At 47.5% G+C, this 11,536-nt stretch overlaps 1 protein-coding gene across 3 annotated transcripts in view; it reads left to right on the plus strand.

Annotated features, from left to right (window-relative positions):
* Window positions 1–11,536, plus strand: part of plgrkt (plasminogen receptor, C-terminal lysine transmembrane protein) — a 19,651-nt gene extending 8,115 nt beyond the window's left edge. For 2 of the 3 annotated variants that reach the window (XM_084136260.1, XM_084136261.1), the window contains exons 3-5: window positions 2,084–2,214; window positions 6,661–6,770; window positions 11,253–11,536. In XM_084136260.1, coding sequence (XP_083992386.1) covers window positions 2,084–2,214; window positions 6,661–6,770; window positions 11,253–11,422 — 411 coding nt within the window. In that variant the 3' untranslated portion in view covers window positions 11,423–11,536. Of the gene's footprint in view, window positions 1–2,083; window positions 2,215–6,660; window positions 6,771–7,623; window positions 9,170–11,252 lie in introns of those variants that run through there. The other variant, XM_084136262.1, reaches the window with a different exon arrangement.

The following is an 11,536-nucleotide window of genomic DNA, read 5'->3' on the forward strand; positions in this document are numbered from 1 at the left end:
GCCAGGATATTTTGTACTGTAACTCTGATAGTGTTCGTCTGACAGAAGAGTGTCACACACACTCACTCTCTCACACACACACACACACACACACCTAGGATGGGGAGAGGGAGAGTAAATCATGGGCTAATGTTCATTTTTGGGGGAACTGTCCCTTTAAAGAGGTTTTCCTTCACCCGTCCCTCAGATCTCCATCGGTGTCGTTAAACTGCTCGTCTCCAGATGTTCGTACGCAGGATCAGAGTTACGTACACATTCTCCCGTCATAACTCGTGACTCATGCGTGTGAGTGGCGTACGGCTCGTTCAGACGAGGCCCTGGACCGTGGTCAGTGTGTGTGTGTGTGTTATAGACAAGGCCCTGGACCGTGGTCAGTGTGTGTGTGTGTGTGTGTGTGTTATAGACGAGGCCCTGGACCGTGGTCAGTGTGTGTGTGTGTGTGTGTGTTATAGACGAGGCCCTGGACCGTGGTCAGTGTGTGTGTGTGTGTGTGTGTGTGTGTTATAGACAAGGCCCTGGACCGTGGTCAGTGTGTGTGTGTGTGTTATAGACGAGGCCCTGGACCGTGGTCAGTGTGTGTGTGTGTGTGTGTGTGTGTGTGTGTGTGTGTGTTATAGACGAGGCCCTGGACCGTGGTCAGTGTGTGTGTGTGTGTGTCAGACTCCTGTCTGGGTTACGGGGAACACACTCGTCCAGAAACCGTCACTCGTGGCCTTTCAGGAAAATGTCAGTGAGTTTCCCACCAGCGCTTCCACTTCATCACCTCTTCTCAACATCTCACACACTCATGAGGGACAGCAGATCTGAGGCGGTCATCGCTTCACAGTTGAACAGTTCTCGAACATCACTGCAGTTAAAGCCACCAGGACATCAAAATAGATATTCTTATGTTTTTATGGAATATTGCAGAGTTTGTTATAAATGATCATTATTGTGTTAATAATCTTGAATCAGAATCACTTCCTCTTCAGCGTCTCTTCTCTGATGACGAGGGCGGGGCAACCTGTCACTCACATGAGATCAGCCAATAGCAAACCACAACCGTCCAATCAGTTCCCCACGGACACAATCAAGCCCCGCCCACATGTGTTCTTGTTCCTGAAAGTTAGCGCATGTAAATGAAGTCTGTCAGATTCTGCCAGTTTCACTCGCACTGCTAGCTTGATTAGCACTCAACCAGCTGATTGGTTAGAGATAATTAATGCTTTTGAGTCGAGTGGAGCGACGGCGTTTACTTCACATCGTTAGCAAACGTTATTCCTGGTAATTTACATCAGTTTAAGCGGTTGTTCATCATCGTTACGAGAGTGAAATCAGAGAACCTGTAATCTGTCACAGCACGTCTGATTCCTGTCCTTTACCATCACAGTAAAGTCTCTTAAAGTCCCCTGTGGTGAAAATACAGCTTTTAATGTTCATGTTAATATGCTTTAACTCAATCCATGTGTAAATTCATAAGTCGACACCATTGCTGAGTATTTCCTCCTTAAAACTGCAGTGAACCAAAGACAGTCTCAAAAACACTCACAAACTACCTTGTAACCAATCAGATCAACGTGTGATCGTCAACCAGTGGATCTCTGAGCTGAGGGAGTGAGTGGAGGCGGGGCTCATTTGCATATTCATAGAACCGCACATACTAAATGAGGCAAGGGTGTCGAGTTACAGTCAAGATATTTTAAGGCATGAAGACATTATTTTCAAAGGAAAAAACGTTTAAATGTTATTTTGGTGATCAGAGATGAGTTTAAAGGGATAAAATGATTGACTTTAACAAACTCCTGCTGACATCATGTCAGGGAGCTTCCGCTTGCAAACAGGAAGTGGCTCTGACCTCCAGACAAAGACAGGAAATGTGAGGCGTTCACACACACACACACACAGTAATGAGAGCTAATGAATAATCTAATAAAGCCGTATTCATGTGCAGATTGTGTGTGACGGATGCTTTGTTTGGTCAGGAAGAGTGAGACGTGTGTGTTTGTGTGACGTGTTCATGAGGTCAGGCGTGTCTGCATCTCTTCACCTGAACACACACACACACACACGTCAGCCTGACTCAGAGGTGTGTGTGTTTCTGCAGTTGGAGCGTCAGATTCTGATGCAGAATGAGATGCGCGAGCGTCAGATGGCGATGCAGATCGCCTGGTCTCGAGAGTTCCTCAAGTACTTCTCCTCTTTCTTCGGCCTAACGGCGCTGGGTCTCACCGTCGGGTCTGTAACACACACACACACTACACACTACATACACACTATACACACACTACACACACTATACACACACACACACACACACACACTCTCACTCACACAAACACAATCTCACTCACACACACACACACACACACTATACACACACTCACACACACACACACTCTCACTTACACACTCTCACTCACACACACACACACGTTTTATGTGTTGTATGTTACAGTGGTCTCCACACATGCGCTGCTGTTTCAGGAATGACACTCGCGTCAGCTTTATTTCTCCAGCGTTTCTCCAGATCATTTCACCGTAATAAACAGCAGAATATCAGAATCAATGCAGAAACTTCATCAGATATGAGACGTCTATCTCTACAGACAACAGTCTTTATTCAGATCCGCTCTCGTCTGATGGGGTCAGATCAGATCCGCTCTCGTCTGATGGGGTCAGATCAGATCCGCTCTCGTCTGATGGGGTCAGATCAGATCCGCTCTCGTCTGATGGGGTCAGATCAGTGATGCTGTCGTCTGATGGGGTCAGATCAGTGATGCTCTCGTCTGATGGGGTCAGATCAGATCCGCTCTCGTCTGATGGGGTCAGATCAGATCCACTCTCGTCTGATGGGGTCAGATCAGATCCACTCTCGTCTGATGGGGTCAGATCAGTGATGCTCTCGTCTGATGGGGTCAGATCAGATCCACTCTCGTCTGATGGGGTCAGATCAGATCCGCTCTCGTCTGATGGGGTCAGATCAGATCCGCTCTCGTCTGATGGGGTCAGATCAGTGATGCTGTCGTCTGATGGGGTCAGATCAGTGATGCTGTCGTCTGATGGGGTCAGATCAGATCCGCTCTCGTCTGATGGGGTCAGATCAGATCCGCTCTCGTCTGATGGGGTCAGATCAGTGATGCTGTCGTCTGATGGGGTCAGATCAGTGATGCTCTCGTCTGATGGGGTCAGATCAGTGATGCTCTCGTCTGATGGAGTCAGATCAGATCCGCTCTCGTCTGATGGGGTCAGATCAGATCCACTCTCGTCTGATGGGGTCAGATCAGTGATGCTCTCGTCTGATGGAGTCAGATCAGATCCGCTCTCGTCTGATGGGGTCAGATCAGATCCGCTCTCGTCTGATGGGGTCAGATCAGATCCGCTCTCGTCTGATGGGGTCAGATCAGTGATGCTGTCGTCTGATGGGGTCAGATCAGATCCGCTCTCGTCTGATGGGGTCAGATCAGTGATGCTCTCGTCTGATGGGGTCAGATCAGATCCGCTCTCGTCTGATGGGGTCAGATCAGATCCGCTCTCGTCTGATGGGGTCAGATCAGTGATGCTCTCGTCTGATGGAGTCAGATCAGATCCGCTCAGATCAGATCCGCTCAGATCAGTGATGCTCTCGTCTGATGGGGTCAGATCAGTGATGCTCTCGTCTGATGGAGTCAGATCAGATCCGCTCTCGTCTGATGGGGTCAGATCAGATCCACTCTCGTCTGATGGGGTCAGATCAGTGATGCTGTCATCTGATGGGGTCAGATCAGATCCGCTCTCGTCTGATGGGGTCAGATCAGATCCACTCTCGTCTGATGGGGTCAGATCAGTGATGCTGTCGTCTGATGGGGTCAGATCAGTGATGCTCTCGTCTGATGGGGTCAGATCAGATCCACTCTCGTCTGATGGGGTCAGATCAGTGATGCTGTCGTCTGATGGAGTCAGATCAGATCCGCTCTCGTCTGATGGGGTCAGATCAGATCCACTCTCGTCTGATGGGGTCAGATCAGTGATGCTCTCGTCTGATGGGGTCAGATCAGATCCACTCTCGTCTGATGGGGTCAGATCAGATCCGCTCTCGTCTGATGGGGTCAGATCAGATCCACTCGTCTGATGGGGTCAGATCAGTGATGCTGTCGTCTGATGGGGTCAGATCAGTGATGCTCTCGTCTGATGGGGTCAGATCAGATCCGCTCTCGTCTGATGGGGTCAGATCAGATCCACTCTCGTCTGATGGGGTCAGATCAGTGATGCTGTCGTCTGATGGGGTCAGATCAGTGATGCTCTCGTCTGATGGGGTCAGATCAGATCCACTCTCGTCTGATGGGGTCAGATCAATGCTGTCGTCTGATGGAGTCAGATCAGATCCGCTCTCGTCTGATGGGGTCAGATCAGATCCACTCTCGTCTGATGGGGTCAGATCAGTGATGCTGTCGTCTGATGGGGTCAGATCAGTGATGCTGTCGTCTGATGGGGTCAGATCAGATCCGCTCTCGTCTGATGGGGTCAGATCAGTGATGCTGTCGTCAGATCAGTGATGCTGTCGTCTGATGGGGTCAGATCAGTGATGCTCTCGTCTGATGGGGTCAGATCAGATCCACTCTCGTCTGATGGGGTCAGATCAGATCCGCTCTCGTCTGATGGGGTCAGATCAGATCCGCTCTCGTCTGATGGGGTCAGATCAGTGATGCTGTCGTCTGATGGGGTCAGATCAGATCCGCTCTCGTCTGATGGGGTCAGATCAGATCCACTCTCGTCTGATGGGGTCAGATCAATGCTGTCGTCTGATGGAGTCAGATCAGATCCGCTCTCGTCTGATGGGGTCAGATCAGATCCGCTCTCGTCTGATGGGGTCAGATCAGTGATGCTGTCGTCTGATGGGGTCAGATCAGATCCGCTCTCGTCTGATGGGGTCAGATCAGTGATGCTCTCGTCTGATGGGGTCAGATCAGTGATGCTCTCGTCTGATGGGGTCAGATCAGATCCGCTCTCGTCTGATGGGGTCAGATCAGATCCACTCTCGTCTGATGGGGTCAGATCAGTGATGCTGTCGTCTGATGGGGTCAGATCAGATCCGCTCTCGTCTGATGGGGTCAGATCAGATCCACTCTCGTCTGATGGGGTCAGATCAGTGATGCTGTCGTCTGATGGGGTCAGATCAGTGATGCTGTCGTCTGATGGGGTCAGATCAGTGATGCTGTCGTCTGATGGGGTCAGATCAGATCCACTCTCGTCTGATGGGGTCAGATCAGTGATGCTGTCGTCTGATGGGGTCAGATCAGATCCGCTCTCGTCTGATGGGGTCAGATCAGATCCACTCTCGTCTGATGGGGTCAGATCAGTGATGCTGTCGTCTGATGGGGTCAGATCAGTGATGCTCTCGTCTGATGGGGTCAGATCAGATCCACTCTCGTCTGATGGGGTCAGATCAATGCTGTCGTCTGATGGAGTCAGATCAGATCCGCTCTCGTCTGATGGGGTCAGATCAGATCCACTCTCGTCTGATGGGGTCAGATCAGTGATGCTGTCGTCTGATGGGGTCAGATCAGTGATGCTGTCGTCTGATGGGGTCAGATCAGATCCGCTCTCGTCTGATGGGGTCAGATCAGTGATGCTGTCGTCTGATGGGGTCAGATCAGTGATGCTCTCGTCTGATGGGGTCAGATCAGATCCACTCTCGTCTGATGGGGTCAGATCAGATCCGCTCTCGTCTGATGGGGTCAGATCAGATCCACTCTCGTCTGATGGGGTCAGATCAATGCTGTCGTCTGATGGAGTCAGATCAGATCCGCTCTCGTCTGATGGGGTCAGATCAGATCCGCTCTCGTCTGATGGGGTCAGATCAGTGATGCTGTCGTCTGATGGGGTCAGATCAGTGATGCTCTCGTCTGATGGGGTCAGATCAATGCTGTCGTCTGATGGAGTCAGATCAGATCCGCTCTCGTCTGATGGGGTCAGATCAGATCCACTCTCGTCTGATGGGGTCAGATCAGTGATGCTGTCGTCTGATGGGGTCAGATCAGTGATGCTCTCGTCTGATGGGGTCAGATCAGATCCACTCTCGTCTGATGGGGTCAGATCAGTGATGCTCTCGTCTGATGGGGTCAGATCCGATCCACTCTCGTCTGATGGGGTCAGATCAGTGATGCTGTCGTCTGATGGGGTCAGATCAGTGATGCTCTCGTCTGATGGGGTCAGATCAGATCCACTCTCGTCTGATGGGGTCAGATCAGTGATGCTCTCGTCTGATGGGGTCAGATCAGTGATGCTGTCGTCTGATGGGGTCAGATCAGTGATGCTGTCGTCTGATGGGGTCAGATCAGATCCGCTCTCGTCTGATGGGGTCAGATCAGTGATGCTGTCGTCTGATGGGGTCAGATCAGATCCACTCTCGTCTGATGGGGTCAGATCAGTGATGCTGTCGTCTGATGGGGTCAGATCAGTGAGATACTGGATATGAAGTGTCTTTTTAGCTCAACAGTTTCAACAGTTTTCATTTCGTTGTTCCTGAACCGTTTCAGCAGTGTGTGTGTTTCTCTCATTACAAACTGTTCTTTCTGTCCAGAGATTGAAAGCCGTTCTCAAACAAAACATCTGATAAAACTCATATTTGATTAATCTGTAATGAACGCACTGATCCTGTGACGCACAGAAGAAACGAGTGTCTGAAGTCTTCTGTGTTTCCAGAGCGCTGAGACGGAGGAGAGCCGTTCTTCTGGCTCCCGTCGTTCCTCTGAGCTTCATCCTGGCGTATCAGATGGACATGGCGTACGGGTCGCTGGTCCACCGCATGAGAGGTAAACGAACACATTCAGCCTGAGAACACGTAAACAGGACCGGTTCTGCTCTCACACAGTCGTGATGATGTTTCTCTACTAGAACAGCTTGAATGTTGATTATTTTCCTCATATTCTCCATTGTTGCGGCTCCTCTCTTCCCAGTCTGTCAGTAACGCTCTGTTTACTTCCTGTCTCTATGAAGCCCCTCCTTCTGAAAAGCACACTGTGCTCTGATTGGTCGGCTGGAGCAGTTTGTTGTGATTGGTCGAGCGCTTCGAGTGTGTTTGGGAAATGTCCCTTCCCTTACCATAACCGCCAGTTTAACACACTACTAACTAACTCAACCAGGCCCCGCCCCTTTATTCTGCGTATGAATTATTATAATGAGGAATATTGTGACGTGTTCGTTCCCGGAAGAAACTCACGACTACAATGGAGGCGTTTCAGGAGTTCAGGAACACTGACTCTGATGTAGAGGAGAGCTGGAACTTCTTCATCCTCAGACAGCAACAGCACACACTGAAGACGGTGTAGAACAGGTCCGGTTTACACGCTCTGAACATGTTAGTCTCGCTCGTCTCAGAAGCTCGTCTGCTGTTAAAAACACATTTAAATCTAATCTAATTATTTCATCATCAGCATGTGTGACACTTTTACTGATTAGAAGACCCAGTTAATGAGTGCAGTGACGTCATGCAGCTTTCCTCTGCTATCACTGATTGATTATTGATTGGCTTTAAATGGATTCCTTAAAAATCCCGCTTTGATGGCGAGGGAATGTGGTTGTTGTAATTAGTGAACAGTGCAGTTGCTGTTGATCCCGTCTGACGGTGTGTGTGTGTGTGTGTGTGTGTGTTAATGTGATCTGCAGCCGAGGCAGAGAGCATCATGGTCTCTGAGAGCGAGCGCCTGGATCTTCCTCACGGGACGCCCACGTTTGAGAGCATCGAGAAATCCCGGCGATCCCGAGCTCACCTGACGTCTCTGCTGGAGAAATGAGTGCCTGTCCTGATCAGTCCTGACGATCCTGATGGATCCTGACGAACCTTAACAAGTCCTGATGAATCCTGACGAACCTTAACAAGTCCTGATGAATCCTGACAAATCCTTACGAACCTGATGAATCCTGACGAATTCTGACTTACACGAACCTGACGAATCCTGACGATCCTGATTATCCTGACGAATCCTGAAAATCCTGACGAACACGAATCCTGACTTACACGAACCTGACGAATTCTGACGATCCTGATTATCCTGACGAATCCTTACGAATCCTGACGAACACGAATCCTGACGAATCCTGACTTACACAAACCTGACGAATCCTTACGAATCCTGAAAATCCTGACGAACACGAATCCTGACTTACACAAACCTGACGAATCCTTACGAATCCTGAAAATCCTGACGAACACGAATCCTGACTTCCACAAACCTGACGAATCCTGACGATCCTGATTATCCTTACGAATCCTGAAAATCCTGACGAACACGAATCCTGACAAATCCTGACTTGCATGAACCTGACGAATCCTGACGATTCTGATTATCCTGATGAATCCTTACAAATCCTTAAGAACCTGACGAACACGAATCCTGACTTACACAAACCTGATGAATCCTTACGAATCCTGAAAATCCTGACGAACACGAATCCTGACGAATCCTGACTTACACAAACCTGACGAATCCTTACGAATCCTGAAAATCCTGACGAACACGAATCCTGACGAACACAAACCTGACGAATCCTGACGATCCTGATTATCCTGACGAATCCTTACGAATCCTGAAAATCCTGACGAACACGAATCCTGACAAATCCTGACTTGCATGAACCTGACGTATCCTGACGAATCCTTACGAATCCTTAAGAACCTGACAAACACGAATCCTGACGAACCTGACGAAGGTGACCTTAATGACCCAGAAATGTTCAGTCTAATTGGGAGTGTTTCGGAGTGATCGGCTTCTCCAGCAGTATTCCAGCCAAACGCGATTGTGTTTCCATTGTGCTTCATGTGATCCGTTGATTCTCAGGTGTTTCTGCACTTATTGCCTAATCATTAATGCTTTCAAAATGCCTGGAAAGAAAGAAAACATGATTAAAATATATTGTGTTAATATATATTGTATATTTCCTATACACTTTATTATTCATGGTTGTAATGGAGTGTCCAACGGTGTTTCGTTTTTATTGTGATCATGACCTTTGTGTCCAACAATAAACCTTTAAAGCAATTTTTAATGTTTAATTTTTCCATAAAATGTTATTAAGATGATTTTCTGTGTGTGTGATGCATAAACAAAATATTCCATTTGGATATTAAATTTTAAATTAATTTTTTTTTAAACATGATTTTATCAAAATGAAGCCAATGTCTGTTCGAGAAAATAAAAACGATTGAATATTATTTAGGATTGTTTGATTTTCTTTTGCTCAATTGCTGAAAGATGAAACACGAAATCTATATTTTGGAAATAAATTATTCTTATTAAATCACGTTTGTGCTCCGACATCATTCATCTGTAGTGAGCAATATCCATAATAATCTATAACAGTAAGAACTGAGTGATGTTGTTCAGCCGGCGTGCGCGCGCGCGTCAGTGACGTCAGTCCGAGTGTGTATAAAGTCTCTGAACTGATGGAGAACCTCCAGAAAGCAGCAGCTCGAGAAACTTCAGTGTTTTTTCTTTGATAAGATCGCGTTAATGTACTTGATGACGATGTTTCGCGTGTTTTTGTCCGTTGTGCTGGTGTGTGTGTGCGGTGTGTGTGTGTGTGTGAGCGCGGAGCGGCAGGAGTTACCCAGAGACTTCGGAGTGAAACTGTGCGGGCGCGAGTTCATCAGAGCCGTGATCTTCACCTGCGGGGGCTCGCGCTGGAGGAGAGACAGTACGTGCTTCATCATCTTCATCATCATCACATCTTCATCATCATCTTCATTTATCATCATCATCTTCACCTGCTGGGGCTCGCGCTGGAGGAGAGACAGTACGTGCTTCATCATCTTCATCATCATCACATCTTCATCACATCTTCACCATCATCATCATCTTCACCTGCTGGGGCTCGCGCTGGAGGAGAGACAGTACGTTCTTCACCATCATCATCTTCATCATCATCATCTTCACCTGCGGGGGCTCGCGCTGGAGGAGAGACAGTACGTGCTTTCATCATCATCATCATCTTCGTCACATCTTCATCACATCTTCACCACCATCATCATCATCATCATCACAGTATAGGGGTTGAACCTTCAGATTTTAAAGTCGACGTTTATGTGATTAAAGTCGAGTCGACGAGTCGCTGATGACGTCTTTATTTATATATCGCTTTTTACAACACAGAGTTTCAGAGCAGCTTTACAGAGATAACAGGAGAATAATGCAGTAAAGTTTGTTTATAAGAAAATATCGTCTCAGTCCAGCTTAAGTCAGTTCAGTGATGCTTCATTTCTGTTGTAAAAAAGTTATTAATTTAGTTCACTTATATATATATATCGCCGCTCTGGAGTAAACCGTGATGTCATCGTCAGCTCAGTTCAGTTCTCATATAATGGTGTCAGTGCAGGAGATCAACAATAGTGTAGAATATTAAATGTCATCAACTAAGCAAGACAAACCTGGAGCCGAGATGTTCCTCACAGATCTCTGAGTCAGATGTAGGTGCAGTATAGCAGTAGAGATGACTTCTATGTGTGTGTGTGTGTGTGTGTGTGTGTGAGTGTGTGTGCTATTGTCTGACTGTGTGTGTGTGTGTGCGCTATTGTCTGTCTGTATGTGTGTGTGTGTGCTATTGTCTGTCTGTGTGTGTGTGTGTGTGTGTGTGTGTGTGTGTGTTACACTGCAGCAGTGCATTAGTGTAGAACAGTGATTAAAGGATTAGTTCACTTTCAAAACAATTGTTTGCTGATAATGTACTCTCCCCGATGTCATCCGAGATATCCATGTCTTTCTTTCTTCAGTCGAAAAGAAATGAAGGTTTTTGAGGAAAACATTCCAGGATTTTTCTCCACAGAATGGACTTCAGTGGCAACCAACGATTCCAGTGTTCACAGGAGGTTCAGATGTCCGTCTCAGTGCCGCTCCACAGTCTCGACACCATCCCAGTCGAGAAATACGGCTCTTTATCTCGCCAAACGATCGGACATTTTCTAAATATATATATATATACTTTCTAACCACAAATGCCCGTCTTGTACCGTCTCTGAGATCCGGCACGCACTGCGTCAGCAATGAGCTCTAATATTATATCAATATGATACAGAGATATCTGAAAATAATGTCATTCAGGAAACACTCCCGTCACTGTTTACACTGTTAGATTAACAGTTCTATAGTTTCTGAAATATCATCGATGACTGAACAGAATATTAAGAGTGGGATCATCAGCTTCGTTACTGGCATCGATGTTTCCATGAAGAACCTTTGACACTCTGATGACTGACAGGTTCTGTGCTGATGTGTGTGTGTGTGTGTGTGTGTGTGTCGCAGGTCCCTGGTCCCTGGATGGAGGTGTGCCGCTTCTCTGGTCTCTCCGGCTGGACACGATGACCTCTGACTCGATGACCTCTGACCGCAGGAAGAGGAACTTCTCGCTGGGACTGGCGGGAATGTGCTGTAATCAGGGCTGCACGAAAAACGACATCGGCCGCCTGTGCTGATGAAGATGAAGATGAAGAAGAAGATGAAGAAGGACTTGCACTGAACTGTCAGATACTTTAATTTGTATTTATTTCCTTTGACCACGTCAATAAAAGTCCACGTCTTGATTGCAA

This window comes from Abramis brama (assembly GCF_963993115.1).
Source record: "Abramis brama genome assembly, chromosome: 15".
Lineage (NCBI taxonomy): Eukaryota > Metazoa > Chordata > Actinopteri > Cypriniformes > Leuciscidae > Abramis > Abramis brama.